Here is a 23,400-nt window from a genome sequence, read left to right as displayed (position 1 = left end):
CTGGTGCTCCCTTTACACGGGGGGGGGGGGGGGGGGGGGGGGGGGGGGGGGGGGGGGGGGGGGGGGTGTGTCTTCTCCATACACACTGTTTTATAATCCTCAGAGGTGGGATTTCAGAGCACAGCAGTGCGTTTGCCTTTGACATTCTCCTAAGCAGGATTTATTGCCTCCAAGACAGATGTGACTTGAATCGATTATGCCTTGTAAGCACGCACTCTCCGAGCAGCCTCTGGGTTCTCTGCAAGGCTTCTCTTTCTTTTTCCCAGCTTCCTTCAATGTGTGGTTGATGTCAGAGAAGCTCATCATAATCGAATACTGTTAAGGGCCCGGTACAGACTGGATTAAGACACTTAGGAAGCTCACCAAGTCATGGCATGTAGTTCCTTCTCTGCTTTTGACCCACAAAATATAAACACATAGACTGATCCATTGATATCTCAAATGCAGAACCAAAGGAAGGCTGCGTGTGCAGGTTACATTAACACTCTAGTGATATGCCACTATTGAGTCTGGAATAACAAATAAGTATATCCATCTGTCTTTGGGAGAAAGATACAAAGCAATGTCAAAAATAGATGGAAAATAACTGAATTTCACCTTCCAAAAAATGGGGTGTTTGGTAAAGATTCTTACTAAAAAAGAATGTATTTTTGGATGTCCACTACAAAACTCAAATCTACAGTTTGGAGCTGGAGAGATGCTCAGTACTTAAGAATATTTGCTGCGCTGGCGGAGGATTCAAATTCAATTCCCAAAACCTATGTCATGAGACTCACAACAGCCTGTAACTCCAGTTTCAGAGGATCTGGTGCCCCCTTGAGGCTTTTGAAGGCAGTGTACTTATGTGCATATACCCACATACAGACACACATACACACAACTACAAGTAAAATAAATCTTAAAAGAAAGATAAAGCCACCTATTACCCCAGTCATCCACAAAATGTCATTTCCTCAGGATCATATAAAATTAGTGACATTAAGTTGAAAGAGGACCACCCGAGACTCTGTGCAACCCAAGGGGCTGGGAGGTCTTGATGTTACCCCATTTCAGCAAAACTTTCAGAAAGTTAGTGTGTTTGTTTGGAAGAAAAACCACAAGGCTGATACCTTGCAACTAAACTAAACACAACACATTTCGTTTGTCCTTTATAAATCTAAAAGACAAGACTTTTAGCTATTTCTGAATAGAAAGAGGCCTGAGGCAAGAGTGTCCCCAGACAGTGCATGATGATACTTGACCAACTTCCTGTGACAGTTTTCCTGGAGACATGGACCCAATCGACCTTGACTGAAGAGAGTGGGGCTAGAGAGGAAGAGCAGTGGAACCCTACTTTACTTTGTTGAAATGAAAACATTCTATTTAACTCTGAAAGGAAAAATAAAAGAAATAAAGAAATATAGAGATGATACATAGATAGACAGATGATAGATGATGATGATGATGATAGATAGATAGATAGATAGATAGATAGATAGATAGATACTGATGGATGGATGGATGCATGGATGGACAAATAGACACATACATAGATAGATAGATAGATAGATAGATAGATAGATAGATAGATAGATACTGATGGATGGATGGATGGATGGATGGATGGATGGATGGATGGATGCACGGATGGACAAATAGATAGACACATAGATAGATAGATAGATAGATAGATAGATAGATAGATAGATAGAGAGAGATAGGAAGGTTATCAGTGTGGTGAAAAATAATCTTAAGCCATGTAAGATGTTTCAGATGGGCATATTTCTCGGGTACAGGGTAGTAATTCACATGGGTACAATGTGTATGACCCAAACTGGGGTAAATAGTATTCCCAGCTTCTTAAGCACGTCCTTGTTCTGGGGCACTACAATCTCCTCTCTTCCATTTCTTAATAAGACTGGTAATGAATTCACCAGGTGTGGTGCTGCATGCCTAAAACCCTAGGAGGACTGCTGTGAGTACAGGGCCTGCCTGGGCTACCAAGTGCTAGCCTTTCTCAAAACACGAAAATAATAACAATAAATGTCCTACGTTGTTATGAACTCTGCTTACCCCACTATGCTGTGGACTCACTCCTCCATGGCCTTCAACTATGGAGCCTGGTTTTCCTTCTGATGGGAAAGAGTGTTAAAAGTTCAGCGCTCTGCATTTGTAAATTCAGATGAGAAAAGAAATGAAGAGGCTTTTATTCTCTGGATTTTGCAAACGAGAACACACACTCTCTCCTTGGGGATTCATTTACACAGTTCCCTGGGCTGCGATGTCAGCTAGTGGATTGGGCCCAGGCACAGAGCAAAGCCGCACTTTCAGGAACAATTTGCTTGCTTTATTCAGTAAGTTGCTCTAAATTTCCCCCTTTTATTCCAAGTCTTAAAATTGGCTGTTGTGGCTTTAGAAGCCTTCTTTTCTCCCCCAGACAGGCTTGGGAAGGAAAAGGAGGTTGAATGGCTGCTTACTAAAAAGAGGGGCTGGAAGAATAAGAATTTAAATGAAAGGCTTTGCATAATTTGGGGCACCTTGACGAGGGGCTGGGATCCCACGGGGCAGCTTCAGATACTGAGAGGTGCGGAATGCATACAGGCCCCACCAGCTACAGTCCTGGTGAGATGAAACTGAGATTTCCAGACTGATCATAGACAATAAAACACAAAGCATCACCCTGGCAGAAACCAAAGTGGAGAGACCGTGGTTCAAAACTCTCCCACCCAGAGCAGAAAGCAGGGAACAGCCCTACTGACCTCACTTGTTCAAGAGAAAGCAAGCTTCAGAGAAAAAAAAAAAAAAGCTTTGAAGATACATCGCCCAAGAATCCCCTCAAACCAAAGACGGTTTCCTAAAAACATTTCCAGATTCCCAAGAGACAGAAATGACAATAAATTCTAGAGCAGTTTGCTCTCACCAAAGAAAATGCCACCCTGCTCTTAAGACACCTGGTGTTTGCCCATCAACATAGCTGGAGAGACCCACTAACAAAGACAGACGGAGAAGAAAGATTACTTCTAAATATTTCAATAAAACAGCATATGAGGAGAAACCTTGAGAAACAACAGCTCAACAATGGTGTGAAATGGGCAAATCCCCCTTCAGCATACTCACTGCTAGTGTCTTCAAAGTGCTGATTTCATCTACTAAGGGGTTCATCGAGCACCCCTAAATATTTATCAGCTGTTCAGAGATACAGTTTTGGATCAGGTCTTGCTTCATGCTGACACCCTTGCCAGGTTTGATGCCTGCCAAGTTTGTATGGAAATGCATTCTTTCTCTTTCCCAAGACCAAGGGGGATGTGCTCCATTCTCAAAGGCAACACATACATTATCTTTAAGCTCCATTACTCCGACTTTAAGAACACAGTAAAACCTAATGAAAAGCCCAGTCCGCACTGTATCAGAGCGCCTCTTACGGTCGTTTACGGCAAAAGTGACTGGTGGTTGGTTTGCTAATTGGACGTCCTTGGTTATCTTATCCCCCAAACAAAGCATTTAAAGAAACCCGAAAGACAATTCCAAACCCATTAAAGGCATGCCCAAGCCTCGGCCAATGACTGAGATCCAACATTAAATCCTAAACTTGCATGAAACATGATGAGAAATCTTGTGATATTTTCGCTGTTTTTTTCATTAACTTAAATGTGTAATTCTTGAGTGTGAACTTTTTAGATGATACAGTCGTGCCACAATGACAGAAGCCTGGACGACCCTGGACCACCCACCACTGGTCTTTGTACCTGGGCATCCATTAGGAGGTGTCTCATCAGTATCATAGAGTTCTTCAGTGTCTCTTTCTCGGTGGGTAGAAAAGGGTCATCGTCTTCCTCCAGTGCCTTCGACTTGGTGACAATGAAATGGGAAATCTGGTCATTTAGGGTGTGCAGTGACTGCACAGCTGTGAAAAGACAAAGAAGGAAATGGGAAAATGGTAGTTAACTGTGTGTGTGTGTGTGTGTGTGTGCGCGCGCGCGCGCGCGCGCACGCACGCACACACACACACACACACACACACACACACTTCCCAGAGAGTATTTCCAACTTCCCAGTTCTGGGATGCCAAGTGGTCACCACCAAACCCAGCTTTAGTTCTAGATTTAACGTGGTGTGACCGTCAGCTTTAATTGTCAGCCTGAGACCTGGGAGGAGAGTCTCAATGAGGGACCGGCTGCACTGTGAGCATTGTCTGCACATAGACCGTTGCTCTGTGAGTGATTGTCTTAAGCTAACTGAAGTGGGATGACCCATCTCCCTGTGGGTGAAGCCATTTCCTAGCCAGGAAGTCCTGAGCTGAATAAGAGCACAAGCAAGCAGGAGAGCATACATGTGGTCATGTCTCTCTGCTCTTGACTGTGGGTGTGGCGTGACTAGCTATTGGAAGGTCTTGCCTTGATTTCCCCCACGGGGATGGATGGTAGCCTGGAATTCCAATCTGTACTCAACCCTATTCTCCTTTAAGTTACTTTCTGTCAAGGTATTTCATTATACCCATAGAAATGAGTCTAAGACACACGGACCCTGGGGGTTAAACCCAGGTCCTCATATTTGCAAAGCAAACAATTTCATGACTGAGCCATCTCACTGGTAATTTCTAGTGAGAAACTAACTGATCCATCATTCTCAAAGGGAAAGCAAGGGTCCACACCCAGGGGACCAACCAGGTGAGTGCCGAGAACCTGGGTTTCTTGAATAATTTAACAGTTAGGTTGTGTCTGATGAACACTATCTAAATACTTATCCTAAACTCTATGAGTCTTTGAAGACACATTTACTAGCAAAATCAGATGTGAAACTCACTTCATGGAGCACCCAGTTGTCCCAGAGAAGCATAACAGGTTAGAGTTAGCTGTGCACTATGGATGTGACTTTCTGGTCAATATACATAAGCCATAGATCAACAGGGTACCAGGCTGTGGCCCGGCCCTATGCTCGATTTACATTTATGATAATGCAGGTGGCCATTTCCTCCCTAAGCAGATGGCCTTTGCCATTAAAGCTTGTGAAGGGGCAGTGTCCATGTTTTCCCATCAGTGCCACAAGTAGGCTGGAAAGGCTATAATTTCTCTGTCATTCCCACACAACTTACCATCTGACAGTTTAAGATTTGACTCATTTATTATTATGGCTGTCTCTTTCTCTACTATCCATGTAAGTAACAGCATAGGTGGGTGTGAGCGTGTGTGAGCCTACGTGTGTGTGTGTGTGTGTGTGTGTGTGTGTGTATGGATATGGGTATGAGCTTGTGTTGTGTGGATATGAGTGTGTGTGTGTGTTTGAATGTCTGTGTGTCTAGGCATGGGAGACTGCACATGAATGTTCATGCATGCATGTATGTGTATGAGAGAGAATGTGGGTTGTGTAGGCCAGAGGTTGGTCTTAGATATTGTCCTTAGTTTCTCCATGTTTTCCTTTTTGAGACAGGCTCTCTCACTGAATGTGAAGCTCATTGCAGCAAGACCAGCTGGCCCCATGGGTCCCCCTGTATCCGCTTCCACAGTGCTACAGTGACCAGCATGTGTCATCATGCCTGGTTTTGTGTGGGTGCAGGAAATCTGAATTCGGGTCCTCATGCTAGCCTGGCAAACACATTCACCAAACCAGTTCCCAGCCCTCAGAGGTAGTTTTTAATCTGCTTTCTGCTCTGCCTCAAACACTTGGAATAGCAGAGCTCAATAATCATTGTTGAACTAATTCCTTTACCTTTCCTTAAATTCAAATCCCTTTTCTTATAGAATAGTCTATAGGTTTTTCAGGAAAACCTGCACTTATTAAGCCAACAAAGAACAATTCCTGGGCATTTTCAGTAAAGCTACCACATGACCACGATTCTGAAATCCTCCAGGGTCCTGGAAATCATCTGTCAATTCCAACACAAAGTAACAGGGCTTGGGAGACTGTGCTTCTGGCCAAAGGTAGTGATAGTCATTGACCAGCCTCTCGTGTAAATAGCTAGGAAGCCTGGTGGTTTTCTACACAGCTGTGTTACACAGACAGGTGGGGGTCTGTAGCCCTTGAAATGGTAGGGAGACTGAGTGGATCTTGTTATTTGCATGCCGTTGACATGTGCAACTCTCTATCCCACATACGCAAATAAATATAGTTTAAATTTTTAAAGCAAATGTATTCTTATATATATATACATACATGTTACATGTTTATATATATAGTATATGTATATTTTATATATTCTTTCATATATATGTTCACACACATCTCATTCTGTTGAGAAATGGAGGCTCACACTCCCTGTGAGCCTATCTGGCCTCAGTGACAGAAGTCTTTCTATGACTTCTATGTCCAGCTCATAAAAGGTCTGAAGTCCCTGGGCATGTTTACTCTGTTTAAAGCTAGTGGCCATGTAAGATACTTTTCATTGTTGATATTGATTGTCGAGTTCTGGGATCTAGAATCAACCAGGAGACCCCTGGGCATGTCTTTAAGGGAGTTTCTAGATTGGGTTCATTGAGGTGGGAGGACCTGAATGTGGGTGGAACCATTCCATGAACTGGGGTCCCAGATAATGTAAAAAGGAAAAAAAAAAAAAAACAGATTGAATACCAGTGTCCAACTCTGCCTCCTGACTGCAGATGCAGCGTGACCACCCATCTCATGTCCTTGCTGCTGTGTCTTTCCCACCGTGATATGCTCTACTCATAAGTGTGAGACAGAGGAAGTCATTCCCACCTCATGTTTCTCTTGTCAGGGATTGTGTCAAAGCAACAAAGAACTAACGTAACATTGAGCAATCAGAGACCGTATTTCTTTAAGGAACGCCCAAGCACAGACTGCATGGAGAGAGGGAGAGATGTTCAGGCAACTGAATCTTTCTGCCCATCCACCCATCTATTCATCCATCCATCCCACTCATCTACCTACCCATCTACCATTCATTTAATCATCCATCAGCCCATTCAACTATCCATCCACTTACACATCCACCCATCTACCAATCCATCCACCCACCCACACATCCTGTCATCTACCCATCCATCCACCCATCCATACATCCTTCTATCTACCCATCCATCCATCCATCCATGCATCCATCCACCCACCCACCCATCCATCCACCCACCCATCCATCCACCTACCCATCCACCTACCTACCTATTCATCTACCCACCTACCCATTCTACCACCACCTATCCATTTATCCCAGGTTCCCAGATAGGTAGGTGGAAAACTGTCTGGCAGGACTGCATAAATAGCTCAGTGGTTAAAAGAACTTGTTGACTTTGCAAAGAATCTGAATTTAGCTTCTAGCATCCATGTCTAACTGTTCAAAACTGTCTGTAACGCTAGCTCCAGGGGATCTGATGCCCTCTTCTGGCCTCTATAAGTAGGCATACACATGTAACAGACAGTCACAGAGGCACAATACAAACAAAGAAAAACAAATGAAGGGAGCAGACATCTAGAACATTCTGATGAAAGAAGATACATCAAAAAGAAGAAGGTAAGGAATTCTTATTCATGATCATGAAGAATTCATATGCATATTCCATATGTTAAGTCTCATCTACCTGCCTCTTCCTTGTCACCCCAAGTACAGCCCTGTCCCTAGAGAGCAGAACTGAGCTGTGTCTCCATCTCCTATCCCAGTCCATGGCTCACAAAGCTGAGAGACAGCTACATACTGCTTAGTATAGCTCAGTTTGGGGTGTTTTGTTATGTAGCAACAGGTAACTGCAAACTGTAACTCACCAGAAGCTAACAATTCCACGGGGACAGGTCGTGTTTTCTCGGTTCATCACAGTGTGTCTTTGTTGCTTTTCTATTGCCTTGACAAAGCACCATGACCAAGACAACTTATAAAAGAAAGTATTTAATTTGGGAATCACAGTTCCAGACAAGCTAGATTCCATGACCACCATGGCAGAAAGCATGACAGCAACCCCAGCAGGCATGGAGCTGGAGCATTAGCAGAGAGTGCACATCTTGGTCTCCCAGCATGAGGCACCTCCCTCGGCAAGGCCACACCTCCTAATCCTCCCCAAACAGTTTCACATATGTGGACCGAGATTCCTATATTTGAGCCCATGGAGACCATTCTCATCCAAACCACCACACCCTGGCACTAGCATTATTCACTGCATATAAGAAGAAATGAATAGAGGCATGAAAGAGAAAGGTCACGGCACACCATTCTCTGTCCCCACCCCTTCCTCATCATCATAGAACTGGGAAGCCATACACATTGTTCTCTGTTTGCCCCATAAAACCCTCAACTAAATAAAGCTGTTCTTAAAACGCATGATGGATTAGAGATGAGAGAGCCACAGACACCATTCCTCCCTACCTGAGGTGAGGAAATGAGGTCATAAAACCCAGTTGACTCGGTTGATTATATTGAATGTGAAATGACACTCAATCTGCTGTGTGCTATCTTGGTCCACAAATCTGCGAAGACACACTTCTTAAGCAGCTTATTTATCTGAAGTGTTGTCTGAATCTCCCTGAACATTAATGAGTACTTATTTAGACTTCTAATAACGATGGCACGTTCACAGCTTGGTAGAAGGGAAATAATGCCAAGTCTCGACATTCTGTGTCATTAAAAAAAATAGAAGACATGCGTAAAATTTCCTAATGCATTCAGAAGCACCCCACTTCTGCCTTTATGGGTCAGATGGCGCACAGAATACGATGCAATAGTGATATGACCTCAGTTGCTCATTTTACGCAGATGGGTCCAGATGTCATTGAGATGGGCTACTGTACTATTTTTATAGGAAAAAATGACCAATGAATCATATCATGGGGCAGAGCCACTAGCAGCTCCATGGATTTTATGATCTTGTTATTTATATGGTCCATAGATACGAACTAATGACCAAATTTATCCCCACGTGTTAAACAACCTTTGCTTTTCGCAAATCTCAAAAGCTATGATGTATTCTGCATTCGAACGCTCACCCATTTCCAGTTCTTGTTTTAATGGAATCCCGTTAAATAAATGAAGCCTAAATAATTCAGACTTCTTGCCTTCCCATTGTTATAATAAAACGCATTCTGCTACCGACGAGGATGCAGAGAGGTCAGAACCCTCGTGTGTTGCTGTGGAAAAGGGTTTGGCAATGGATCAACGAATAAATATAGGATTTCCATATGAACGGGCAATGTCCTCTTAGGTACATGATCAAAGAAATTGGAGAAAGGTGTTGTTACCGCAGCATTAGTTACCACAGCCAAAGGTGGAAGCTACTCATTCATTGCCCACGCATTAGTGGGTGGGTAAACACAATCTGGTACATCCATTCAGAGGAGCGTTTATCCAATCATACAAAAGGAATGAAGCACGGTTACATGCTGCCACACAAATGAACTCAGAACGCTAAGTTTAAGAAGCCAACCCATGGACAGGAACTCTCCATAACAGGCAAACAGTGGAACCAAAATATTAGCAGCTGCCAGGGAGTCTGGCTGGGAGAAATGGGAACAACTGCTTCATGCTGGTTAAATAAAGGGCTTCCTTTGGGGGATGGTAAATATATCCAGAGAAGAGTTACAGTGATGAGTGCTCACAGGGAATGATCTAAACGCTGCTGAGCTACTGTGCACTTTAAGAGGTTAAAACAGGAAATGTGTCTATGTGCATTCTACTGAAATTTGAAAATAAATTGTGAGGCAGGAGGACTGCCAGATCAAGGTCAGAAAAGGAGTACATTGCAGACTTTATAACTGGGATTTCTTTTATAGTGAGATAAGAAAAAGACCTGAATTTAACCTGAGCACCCATATGACGGAAGGAGAGAAATGACGCTGGCAAACTGTCTTCTGATTTCTGTGTATGCCTCATGACGTGCACATGAACATGTGCACACACACAAACACACACATGCACATACACACTCACTAAATAAATGGAAGACACTAAAATAGAAACTTCAACGTTTAAAAACAAACAAACAAACAAACCACTAGAATCAAAGAACTGGTCTAGGACATAGCTGTCTGTGAAGTGTGTGTGCCATCAGCACAAGTTCAATCCCCAGAGCCAGTGTAAAAAAAGCCAGGTCAGTCTGTGTTACTTGAAAGGAGACAGACAGACAGAGAGAGAGAGAGAGAATTAAAGTACTTTAAAAAGTGACTTTATTTCCAAGTATGTAAGACTTTGAAAAGTAAAAATAAACATAAATAAGTAAAACCTAAAATTTGCTTTTAATAATGTTTTATTGTTGCTGTTATTGTTGTTGCTGTTGTTGTTTTTATTTTGAGACAGAGTCTCCCCGTGTGGCCCAGACTGGCCCCAAACACTAGCCTTCAAGTCAAGATCCTCCTGCCTCAGCCTCCCAAGTGCTGGCATTACAGATGTGTGCCAGCATGCCAACTACTAGTAGGTATTTTTGATAACTCTGTTGGCTGTATCTGAATAACCAGAACTTGGGAGTGTGAAAATACCCTAGACATTGGTACCTATCGCAATACAAACATAGTGCAAGTTGTTTTACCAGACACTGTGGATAATCACAACTTTACTTACAGCGGCAATCTACAGCTCAGATTCCTTGCTGCAATCTCGTTCCTGCGGGACCTACCTCCATAATGGAGCAGCCCTTACAAACTGACAATGGTGGGCCAATGGCTTGCACTTCACAGAGGAGGAGATGGAGCACAAGAAGCAAGTTGCCCCAGGCCACAGGCAGCCAGGGGCACAATTCCAACACTCTCACTCCTGTGGTCTCTTTGTTAAAAGTCGAGGAAGGTGCTATACTCTATCTTCACTTCTTTTATTGACTTTGAGACGCTCAATAACCCCTTCCTGTTCTTGGCACCCACGGGTGCACTTTCTGGAAGAGCCTCAAGGTCCTGAAACGAGACATGAGCCGTGACTGTGAAGATACCGCGTGGTTTCTTCAGAGCACTGGTACTAACTGTCCTTGTGCCGTGTCCACTGGGACGCTGCCATCAGAAGAGACAAAAGTTAAAAACAGCTGACCTGGACAACGCTTACCTAGAGCAAGAAGCACATGAGCAGGACCACCCCAAGCAGAGAGTACTGTTGGTGACAAGTGGTTCCCTCTTTCCAGAAAGTGTCTTCAGAGGACACCGCATGACCTCCTTCACTCTGTACAGGGGTGGGTGCAACCCTCCAGCCCCTGCTGGAAAGAGGCTATTGGCAATTTAGCATGCAAGACAGAGGCAGCTTTATGGAGCTCCAAGGGTAAAATCCACATGCAAATGAGATTTGGAACCTCCCAGAGACCACACTGAACTGGGACACGAGGCTTCCTGCCAATGGTCCACGCCAAGGTGAAGAGGCCAGGCCTGGAGGTGGAACTGCATCTTAAATAGATTTTTGTGACTTTTAGAGTTTAACAGCCAGAACGGGGCTAGGGCTGGGGCAGACACTACACTAGAGCAGAAAGACTAGAAGCCCGGCTCTTGGGTACAAAGGACTGGCCTGTTGCCCACATGTGACCCGAGCACATCGGGGCCAGAGGGCAAGGGTTCACTGAGAAACCAGGGCAACTCAAGGTCCCAGAGAACTTGGCCAAGTTCATCACGAAGGGAAGTCAGGGAAGGAACTCAAGGCAGGAATAGAGGTGGTAAAGGAACAGTACTTACTTGGCTTGCTCGGCCTGCTTTCTTATACAACCCAGACCTACCTACCTAGTGGCAGCTCCGCCCACAGTGAGCTGGGCCCCGCCACATCAATTAGCAAGGGAGAAAGTGCCTCACAGACATGCTCATATGCCAATTTGATGGAGACAATTCCCCAGTAAGGTTCTCTCTTTGGCAAGATGTGTCAAGTTGACGACCAAGATTAGCCATCACAGTGAAGTTTCATGCCCTGGCCAATATTCTTGGATTGTCAAAAATACTTAAAACTAATAATGGACAGGGGACATGAGTCCAAACCTGTCTCTCCTCTGATGAACTAACAATTGTGGCATGTCATCAAGACAGACACTGGAAAAGGGGAAAGTGGTCCTCTTAGCAGAATTTAATATGGAAACACAGCTGCATGAGCCTATCTCATTAAAAGACCAGTGCCGTGGAAAGAATACTCACAGATTCCCTGTCCTCATTTTGTTTCCCCCAGAGACCCTCTTCCCATGTTAAAAATGACTATGTTTGGAGGTAAACTCTCTCCAATACTGAGCCCCTCCTCCTTAATTTTCAGAGGGACTCATGGACCCCGGGACGCTGGTGTCGGCAGAGTAAAACCTGGTGCCATGAATAGTGATCTCAGGGTGTGGATTCCAGGGTCATGGGTTTGGAGACATGCATTCCTCCTCATCCATACATTGCTTCCCTCTGGTCGAGCAGCCCCATAGATGAGGCCAGGCAGAGGTCAGAGATCAGCCTAGCCGTGGATGATCACTCGACCCACACCAGATTTCTCCAGAGCATCGAGGTCCTGGCTCTTGGCAGATTTTCAGGATTGTAGGAACCAACTGCAGTCATCTGACATCGGGGGTAGGGTCTGTGCAGGTGTACATGTTCACAGGTATACGTGTGTGTGTGTGTTTACATGTACAGAGGCTGGTGTTAAAATCTTCCTGTGAGCCGGGCGGTGGTGGCGCACACCTTTAATCCCAGCACTCGGGAGGCAGAGGCAGGTGGATCTCTGTGAGTTCGAGACCAGCCGGGTCTACAAGAGCTAGTTCCAGGACAGGCTCCAAAACCACAGAGAAACCCTGTCTCGAAAAACCAAAAGAAAAAAAACAGAAAAAAAATCTTCTTGTGTCACTCACCACTTTAATTTTTAAGACAGGGACCCTCCCTGAACCTGGAGTTCTTTGATTTTGCTAGACTATCGGGCTAGCAATCTCCAGAGATTCCCCTGCCTCCATCTCCCCAGGACTGGGAGGACGAGCGCAGGCCGCCACACCCCGTGTTTTCCAAGGGTGTGGGGATCCGAACTCAGATCACCATGCCTGTGCTGTAAGCCCCTTATGGACTAAGTTACCTTCCCAGCTCTAAAATCCACTGAGGGCCTGTGCTGGTTGCTCTTACAGGGCCGTGAGGACGCCAAAGTCCAACAGTTTCTGCTGTCCCTTTAGGGAAGAGGGAGAAAACATTCGATGGGGGTTTTCCCCTTCTCTACACAGAACGGGCAATTTCAGAATAATAAACAAATAAAGAGCTGTAAGCCACAGAAGGAAAGGAGGTGGTGAATCCACAGGCCTCGCCCAAGCCATAGACCTTGTTGTTCTTGGCCGACAGAAAGGGTTTACCAACGGAAGCCTCGCTCTCCATTTAAATCACTGGCTTTGCCATTTAATTACTTCTGGTCTGTTAATATTTTAAGATCATTTTGTTTTATTGCAACTTTCAATGTATTTCAAAGGTCAGCAGGAAACCACTTTGAATCTCAAGTACGTTCTATTTCTGGATAATAGATTTCTGGATGGAACGAGGCAGCCAGCGCTTTGCAGCTTTTCATTTCGGGCGCAGTGCCGTTGTGTGAAAGACTGCCTTCAGTGATGCAGCTGACTGCATGTGGTGGCGCGGTGATCACACGTGTGCCTTAGGGCTGGGGAGGTGGCTCAGCGCATGCCACATGCATGAGGACCCGAGTTTGATTGCCCAGAATCTATGGGGAAAGTGGGCAGCGTCCTGCATCTGTAATCTCAATGCCTGGAAAATGGAGACAGGAAGAGCTTTGTGGCTTACTGGCTAACCTGTCTAGCAGAATCAGTGAGAATTAGTTGTCACTTCTTAAAGGAGCAATAACTCAGCATGACTCATTGCATCTTAACGCCTCCCCCCCACACACACTACATCCTTCCACCGAGGCTCAGGGCTTTAAAGTGTTGAGTAAAATACAAACGTTAGGTCCATCACGTTTTATTCCCAGCCCCTTGCTCCTGCCTGTTTCACATATAGACTGCAATCATTCTATCTCAACAGCCCCCATGTGCCAAAGTCTGAAGTCTTCTTTAAATAACCTCTAAGTCGGGGGTGGGGAGACAGTTCAGTGGTTAAAGCTCTTGCCCTGCAAGGATAAGGACTGGTGTTCCGATACCCCGGGGCCATGTTTATGCTGAGTGGGCACGGGATTCCAGCCGGAGAAGGAAGAAACAAGAGAGTCCCCAGCACAAGCTGGCTGCAGAGATGAGCCAAAGAGCTGAGTTCTGGGTTTGACTGCGAGAGCTTGGCTCAATAAATAAACTGGAAGAGTGGTCTAGAATGATTCCCAACATTAACCTTGGGCCTTCATAGGCACACAATGCATGCTCATGCGTGCACTAACACACATGCAAACATGCATGTCCACATATATGCACAACAAACACGTAAAAAATGGGGGAAACTTCTGTTCTAGTGTCCTTTCTGCTGCTGGGGTGAAACACTCTGGGCAAAGCAACTGAGGGGGTAGAATAATTATTGACACCCCTGCAAACATGCGAATTAGAAATCTAGACACTGAGAACAAGCAAACAAACAACAAGAGTTGGCAGTGATTACTTTTATCTAAAGAGTCCTTGCTACCCCAAGGGGTTTTGAGAAGTACCTGTTAATCAGGCATAGTAGGGCTTGTCTTTAAACCAGGTACCCAGGAGGCTGAGGCAAGAAGATCATGATTCAAGGTTAGTTCTAGCAACATAGTGAGATTCAATCTCAAAGAAACCAATATATATACATACACACACACATATATATCTATAGTTTATATTATATAATATATGTGCTATATTAATATATACATTTATGGCATTTTTAATAAGAAGCAGTTGTTAATGCATTGCCATCGAGGATCTGAGACTTTATATTGCCACCAGACTGACATAGAGAGGAGACTATTGTCGCCATACTGAAACATAGCGTCTGATGGTTCTTGCTGCCTTGGTATCACGACTTCGGCCAGTTCTCCCTTTCTCTGAATAAGATGGATCTGTATCACCAAGAGAGAATTTTAGGTATGACTGAGTGCCACTCCTGAGGCTAGAACAGGAGAAACTATGATGTTTTCTCTTGAAACTCTCCCTTAAAGAAGCATGGGCTGCCGTGCCATGGGATACTCAGGCACATCATAGCATGACAGACTGAGAGTTCCTACCAATATGGAGCATGAATTTAGAGGCCTTATGAAGATGCCATTTCAGAAGCAACTCTAAGTGGCTTCTGAACAAGCAAGGCAAGTTTTTGTACAAGGGCAACTGTGCTGAAATCCCAAGCTTCTGTGGTATGGCCAGATCACTTCAAAATTCAACTAAGTGCTGGAATGGTGACATTTGTTATTGGAGTCACTTATGAGACTTCATAAATAACCAAGAATATTTTTCTGTACTGAGAAGTAGAGTGTTACCATAGCGAAAATTACTTTAAAAAATATAGGTGGTCAAAAAAAAAAAACCAACATCAGGTGGTCTTTGAAACATGAATAACAACAACAACAACAAGACAAAAGGTCTGGGTTGCAGAAGCCAGAGGACTTCAGAGAAGAATGTCCCAGAGAGCCTGGTAAGTGGAAACTGGGGGGTGGTTTAGAAGGAAGTGTAAAAGGGGGGATGTCTGCTATGTTATGGCAGAATTCAAAGAATCATTATCTGGAGTCCTGTGGAAGGTCGTGTGACCTATCTAACACTCCCCTGTCTATCTGGGAAAGTTTACAACTGAACTGTGGAAGATGTCACCCAATTTGTTCTTGGGATCAATACCTTGAACAAGAGGACACAGACAGGCTAAAAGGAAACCATTTTTAAAAAGTAGCAATTGGAATGGAAAGAACACGAGGAAGAGAGGTTTATGGATCCCTGTAACTCTCCCAGCCAAGGGCAGCCCAAGAAAATAGGGGCATCTACAAACAGGAGACACGAGTTATACAGAAAGCACTTTGAGTGACTTGAAGGCACAGCCAAGAGCTCAGAGGTTGATCCAATTTGCAGGGAGTTATCCTCACTACTTGAGTCCTAATTAAAGACCCACTGAACTGTGGTGGAGGTGATTTGGAATTTACCTGGTCTACTGACTTCTATGTGCTTTGCATATTCTTCCTTATGAGTGGGTGCTTCGAGCAGTTAGCCTGCATCCCCCTCTGACTGCAGGAGTGGATGACATGGTTCTTTGCTTCTCAGGTGACTATGGTTCTAACCATAGTGTTAGAACTGCACAGTCAGTACCCAAAGAGACGTGTGTGTGTCCGTGTGTGTGCACATGTGTATGTGTGTATATGTGTATATGCATATTTATGGACCTGAGTTTATACAAGATCCAAGACCCTCAACAATGCTAGCGGGATGGCACTGGGTAGATGGATATGAAGTTCTTGGGAATAAGGGAGGATGATCTGCATTCAAAACATCAGAGGCAAAGGAAGACTATCATAGCCAGACTCCGAAAGAGATTTCACAAGTACTACTTCCTGGTATTCACATACCTCTCTAGTCCTTTTTCCACCCCAGATAGGAATAACCTGTTTAAAGATGGCATAGTCTCACAGACTTATAGAGTTACTCTCTGTCTCTCTCTGTCTCTCTCTCTCTCTCTCTCTCTCTCTCTCTGTCTCTCTCTCTCTGTCTCTCTCTCTCTGTCTCTCTCTCTCTCTGTCTCTCTCTCTCTGTCTCTCTCTCTCTCTCTCTCTCTCTCCCTTCCCCTTCCTCACTCTCGCTGTCTCTGAGTCTGTTTCTTTCTCTCTAGCTCCCTGTAGCCTCACACTTGCTATGTAACTAGGATAACTCTGAACTCCTGCTCTCCCTACCCTCCCCTCTGTAGTGCTGAGATTACAGGTTTGTGTGACCACGGGACTTATGTGGTTGTGAAGATCAAGGCTTGGACTTTGTACATGCTAGGTAAGCTCTACCAAGTGAGCCAGACATGCTCCACCATTCTCTATCTCTGAGTGTTCTCAGTAGGAAGTCAGCCTTGTCCCAGGTACTAAAGATCTGGAGAAATGTCCATATGGCAAGGAACCGAAGTCAGCACAAACCTGCCAGCCACAGGAGTACAGGATCACAGGAGCACATGAGCAATGGGGTGGGGGTGGCACACAGAATCATGGGAGCCCATGAGCATGGGATCATGGGAGCAGATTACCATGGGGAGCACAGGATCATGGGAGGACATGAACATGGGGAGACACAGGATCATGGGGGCACTTGGAATGAGAGCATGGGATCATGGGAGCACATGGGCATGGGACCATGGGAACACATGACATGGGAAGCACAGGATCATGGAAACACATGAGCAAGGGATCATGGGAGCACATAAGCTTAGGGAGGGCATGCGGGGAGGTACACAGGATGGCAGGAGCACAGGATCATGGGAGCACACGAGCATGAGAGCACGGGATCATGGAAGCATATGACATGGGGAGCACCAGAGCATGGGAGCACATCTTTTCGGAATCAGATTATTCTGCTCCTGCTGAGTTTCCCTGTGACTCTCATCTAACAGCAGCATCTATATCTTTTAATGAGACGCTGGACCTATCCAGATAAGTAAAGCACTTAGAATTCCTGCTACAAAGACACTATGGCATGGAGATTTGCTGCAGTTGTTACTATTGCTCAAGCCTCTCCTCTAGGGTGTAATTTCCTCTTTAGCAACAGATAACTTGTACAGCAAAGAGTTTCACTCTTAAATCAGTTTTGATCTTGTGCCAAGAACTCAACCAAAACCATCTTCTCTACAACTACATTCCTAAAGACTTATGTTTAAGATGCACTTAATTCTGCTTATGCTTTCTTGGTCTTTTGCCAGCAGAAAGAAAGATGGTTCCACTCATCAGGGACATGATTTTAGCACTTTTGGGGTTGAAGGACAAATCATACCACAACTGCTGAGATTCTAGTGACTGCAGAGATAAGGCCCCTTATCAGTGAGGAATTATTTCCACTGAGGGAACAGGGAAGGCTGTAGGCTTTTATTTATCATCAGATGCAATCTTCTAAAAGAAGGAGGAGAAGAACTCAGGGAGACAAAAAGAAAATAAGCCACAGCTTAAGAGCATGGGAATAAAAAAAAACCCTCACCCATCTGCTAAAGACAATTTAGATGATGGAGAGATGACTTTGTGAGTAAGAGCACTCACTGCTCTTGCAGAAGACCCGAGTTCAGTTCCAACCACCCATGTAAGAAGTCTCACAACTGCCTGTAACTCTAACTCCCAGGGATCCAGTGCCCTCTTCTGGATTTTGCAGATATGTACACATACACACATACACACACACACACACACACACAATTAAAACATAAAATTTTTTAAAAAAGATGTGCTTATTGTAGGCCCATATTTCTGTATGGCACAAGAGCCATAAGCCTGGTCTGAGCTGATCATGTAACTCTGTAGACAAGCTGTCTCTGTTTAACAATAGCCAGGATTGATTATTCCTCTCGAGTCTGTTCCAGTCCAGTTAGGGAATCTGTGTTGGACCCACACGGGCCCCAACAGCTTATCTCCCCCATGGGAATAGAGATACAAATAAAAGGCGGTGCCAAATAGACTATCAGGTTCTGAATAAACTCTCAGATTGGTCCTGATTTTAGTAGAAATGCTTTGAGTTTTTCTCAATTTAGAGAAATGTTGGCTATGAGTTTTCTGAATATTGTCTTTATTATGTTGAGATATGTTCCCTGTATTATGATACTCACACAGCTATAGTAATAAAAACAGTGTGGTACTGGCATAAAAACAGACAAACTGATCAATGGAATAATTGAGGACTCATATAAAAGCCCAGGCTTCTACAGCCACCAGAATTTTTACAAAGAAGCCAATAAAACACATTGGAAAAGAAGACAGCATCTTTAACAAATGGTGCTGGTCAAACTGGAAGGCTACACATAAAATAATGAAGTTTAATCTCTGTCTTTTTCCCTGCACAAAACTCAGTTCGAATGAATAAGAACCTCAACATAAAACCTGATTCTCTGAATCTGATGGAGGGGAAAGTAGTGCAGGCAGTAAGACATACAATTAATTAATGGCAACTCATGAACCTAAAAGGTTTCTGTACAACAAAGGACACCATCATTTGAGTAAGTAGGCAGACTAAAGGATGGGGAAATTTTTTATCAGCTAGACATTGGGCAGAGAGTTAGCTTCTAGGATAGACAAAGAATTTTAAAACTAAACCTTAAGAAAACAGATAGCTCAATATTTTAAAACGCATGGAACAAAACAGAGTTCTCAAAAGATGAAACACAAATAGCTATGAAACATTATTTGAAATGTTCAATGTCCTTAGCCATCATGTAAATTCATATCAGAGCTGCTTTAGGATTTCATCTCACTCCAATCAGAATGACTAAGATTTAAAAATAAAAATAAAAAGACAACAAGTGTTGGTATGGATGTTGGGAAATGGGATCACTTCCTGTTTGTGAGGGTACAAACTAGTACAACCACTATGGAAATCAATGTGGAGGTTTCAAAATCAAAGAAAAAAAACTAGAAATAGATCTCTCATGTGACCCAGCCATGTCACTCTAGAGCATATACGCTAAAGATTCTGTATCCTTCAAAAGAGACCACCTGCTCATCATCCATGTTCCCTGATGTGCTATTAACAATAGCCAGGAAATGGAAACACCTAGATACCTATCAACTGATGAGTGGATCCTGAAAATATGGTATATTTACACAATGGAATATCACCCAGATGTTAAGAAAATAAGAATTAGGAAATTCACAGGTAAATGGATGATGAATTGGGCTGAGAACAGCTATTCTCAGTGATGTTAAGATGGAACCAGGATGTTTTCTCTCCTTTTTGGAGGCTAGCTTTGAATCTTCAGAGGTATGTGGTCCATTTGGAATACCCATAGAGGTCAAGACATTAGTAAAGAGCTATGGGGAGAAAAGTTTAAGGAATGCTAGATAGAATGCAGTGGTAAAAAAGAATCAAAGGGGAAAAATAGAACAGGATAGGTAAATGGAAATATGGAGAAGGATAAATAACTCTAAAGATATTTATAAAAAGTCTTATGGAAACTTCCTTAAATATACAAATTCACATATATAAAATTTTTAAATGGTGTCACCATTTAAATATATTGGGGCAACAATATCCCTACTAGAAATCACAAGTCTACAAATAAAAAGCCCAGTGGCAGGAATGGGTTATCTCTCTTAGAGTTGCTGGTCATCAAGATTCCATAGAACCCCAAATATTACAGGCTATTGCCAATGATCTTCATTTCCATCCAAAACTCAACAGTAAGACATCTATTGCTGAAGATGCCTCATTCTTGAGTCATAGAACACAGAGAAATCAAACTAGGAGTGAACATGGGAGCATCATCTCCATTGGCTAGCATCATAGTCTGGAAGTTGCTATGCACATTACTAGAAAACAAAAGTAATCATTAATCTTACCCAGTTGTGAACCTTGAAAGCTACAACAACTACTGGCCTAATAAAATGAGGCCATGATGCAATAGTGGCACAGATGTCATGGGAGTAACCAACTACTTTCCACTTGGATTTTAATCCTGTTGCACAAGTTAAACCTATATCTGGCACTGATACATGAGCCAAGAACTTGACGTGAGACAGGCCATGGACAGTAGGGGAGAACATACTACTGTTATTTTACTAAACGGACATAGTATTACACCAACTCCTAATGAATTATAATGACTATTCTTATACCCATAGATGAGTGTATCGCTTCAACTCTCAGCAGAAAAGCTTCATTTTCTGTATATGGTGATTATCACAGAGGCCCTACACTGGTCAAGGTGTAGAGACTAAGAGGCTGTGGCATGGACAGTCCAAAATGAGACATCTGTCTCATACCTCCTGTTCCCAATGTTCATGAATCATTGCAAAAGAGGGAATGGAAAGATCTTCAGACATGGAGAATTTTCTGGATATGACAGAGAAGTTGCACATATGAACTCAGCAGTTGAGATTGCACATATGTGATCTGTACAAGCTCAAGTCAGACAAAATTCTAGCATGAAGAAGGGGTGTGAGAATGAAGTCCCACCCTTCCATGCTAATGGCAACTGGTACCTGCTAGCAGAGGGAGAGTCAGCTTTCCTTAAGGGTGCAGCTTTGGGGTTGAGCATGCTTCGGTGGAAGGACACACAGCCAGTGCCCTATAGGCAGCACAAACTGAACTTGATAAGCTTTGTTAAAAGGACAATCAGTTGGGTAGGTGGTGAAGGAGGAGTGGATCTGGGAGGAACTGGGGAAGGGACAGATATAATCAAAACACATGATAGGAAATTCTCAAAGAACTACTTAAAACCTAGACATGACACATGACCACTCTCTCCGTGCATGCTGATGAGCACTGAGGGAACCAGGGCTGATGAAATCACTATGGATTTGCTGTCTAACTAGCAGTTCTCTCTGTCTCCACAGGGATACTGGCTGTTCACCTTGCCAGTATGCAGAATGTCTAGCACAAAAGTTAGGAACTCAATAAGTAGGTCAACTGATGATCTAAATAACTGAGCTTATTAATGTGGGAACTATGGCCAATCCCTGACAAGCCAACGTGAAAATATCACACTGGTCATTTTCATGGCTTCCAAGGAAACAGACTATGACTTAGTTTCTAAAATTTTAACAAGGAAAATAGCAAAGAAATGGCTTTCCTGGGATAGTAAATCACATAGATTATGTCCTCAAAAATTTTCATGGTTCTAAACTACCAATCCAGTGTCCTTTTGAAAAGAATTACTGTAGCATAGGAACTGTGTCTCGTTGCTCACCCACATTCCTTTGTCTCTCTTCCCTCTATCATCAGGAAAGAGAGTTAGTAACAGAGATGAGGCTCTGCACTGACATTGCAGATGACAGTATCGAAGAAGTCTGTGCGCTGTAGGGAAATACACAAGTCACCAAACTGTCCTGACCTCAGTGGGTAACCCAAACAAACAGACCTCACGCTGCTCATGTGTGCTTAGGATAAAATGATCTATGCAAATATAATTAAGAACACACACACATTAGCAGGTTTGCCACTACTTGATGTTATTACCAGTGGTTAATTAACTTCCTTTATTTATCTTTAATCTTTCCTACATAGTAATCTACACCATGGGAAGTGTTATGGCACATGAGTTACTGAGGCCTTCAGCATGGCCCAGTCCCAGGCTGGTCACCTCAGGCTCCCGATAGCACGGCCTACTGATTACTTATTTCCTACAAAAAAGTATGACATGTAAGGTACATTACAATTATTTACTGGCTGTATTAAAAATAAAAATGGGCCAACTCATGTCTAGCTCTTGCACATTGTTCTCGACTTGTTTCCCATCGAGGGCAGAATGTTGTGGGTGCCTTTTGGTGGCATGAGAAGTCAGTGATAAGAAGGGGAATTGCGTCTCTGCAGACACAGACTCCTGTAAGGGAATCCTGCACGCCAGGCAGGCGATGCCATCTTTTCACGGGCCAGGGACAATTATCATACAAATGGATGAATGGATACGTCTCAAATGGCACGTAGATGTAAGAAATGGTTTCTCGGGTGAGAACTCAGTGGAACCCCTCAAACCACGGCTTTCAAAGTATAGATTTCAGAGACACGATAGTGTTTGGAATTCTCCGGGCATGTGGCTCTTTGTGTCGACCAAGCGAAAGGAAAATCTCTTTGGTTCACACACAAGACAGCTCAGTCTTTCTGGAAAGCCTTCTATCATTAAGAAGTGTTAGGTTGCCCCCTGAGATACCAAGCTGACTGAAAATTTCACCTTGCCTAGTGTTACAGGAGCCATTTCACACTAGTTTCAAGTGAAGCCGTCGATGGTGGTTAATTCTATGCAAAACATTAGCCAAAGCAGAGTAGTGTGGCAGAGAACGGGAGCCACAGAAGAGCTGTGGTCAACGAGGATTACTGTGTAACTTCCGGTAGATCCCTGGTCTATGTGTGAATGTCTAGGTCCTCAGCTGAAAAGGTGAAGATGATGCTTACAAGAAATACAGCTGTGTGTGTGCGCGCGCACGTGCACAAACATGTATATAAAGGTTTGTTTACTCCTCTGGGCACATGTGGAAACCAAGAGTTGATGTTGGAATGTCTTCTTCAATTCAATTTTTAATTTCCACCTTTTCGTTTTTATTGAGACAGGCTCTCTCATTGAATATGGAGTTCATTGCCTTAACTCACAGCCCAGGAAACTCCCTGGACACATCCTCCTCTGCCTCCCCAGTTCTGCAAAGGTGTGTGCTACCCTCAACGTTTTACCTGGATTCTGGGGATTCTGGGCACTCAGGTTTTTATGCTTGCAAAGCTAACAGTTTACCCACCAGGCCATCTCTTGGCCCTGAAATCGGGCAGCTTTTAGATGAGACAATGCTATTGAGAATGTAGATGGTGTCAGGTGCCATTGTCGCTCTTTGATGCGGGAGTGATTTCTTATTAATAAAGAAACTGCCTAGGCCCCTTGATAGGCCAACCCTTAGGTGGGTGGAGTAAACAGAACAGAATGCTGGGAGAAAGAAGCTTAGTTGAGGAGTCGCCATGATTCTCCCACTCCAGACAGACGCAGGTTAAGATCTTCTCT

The 23,400-nt window shown here is 43.8% G+C and overlaps 1 protein-coding gene across 5 annotated transcripts in view; it reads right to left on the bottom strand.

Moving 5' to 3' along the window:
• The window catches only part of Kazn (kazrin, periplakin interacting protein), an 892,416-nt gene that overhangs the window by 683,709 nt on the left and 185,307 nt on the right, over positions 1 to 23,400 (bottom strand). For all 5 annotated transcript variants that reach the window (XM_050120356.1, XM_050120354.1, XM_050120350.1 and 2 more), the window contains one exon: positions 3,726 to 3,883. In XM_050120356.1, the coding sequence (XP_049976313.1) occupies positions 3,726 to 3,761 (36 nt within the window). In that variant the 5' untranslated portion in view covers positions 3,762 to 3,883. The remainder of the gene's footprint in view (positions 1 to 3,725; positions 3,884 to 23,400) is intronic.

This window comes from Alexandromys fortis, unplaced genomic scaffold, assembly GCF_014885135.2.
Source record: "Alexandromys fortis isolate MF-2015 unplaced genomic scaffold, M_Fortis_MF-2015_v1.1 scaffold_174, whole genome shotgun sequence".
NCBI classification, from domain to species: domain Eukaryota; kingdom Metazoa; phylum Chordata; class Mammalia; order Rodentia; family Cricetidae; genus Alexandromys; species Alexandromys fortis.
This window is presented reverse-complemented; position numbering and strand designations above follow the sequence as displayed.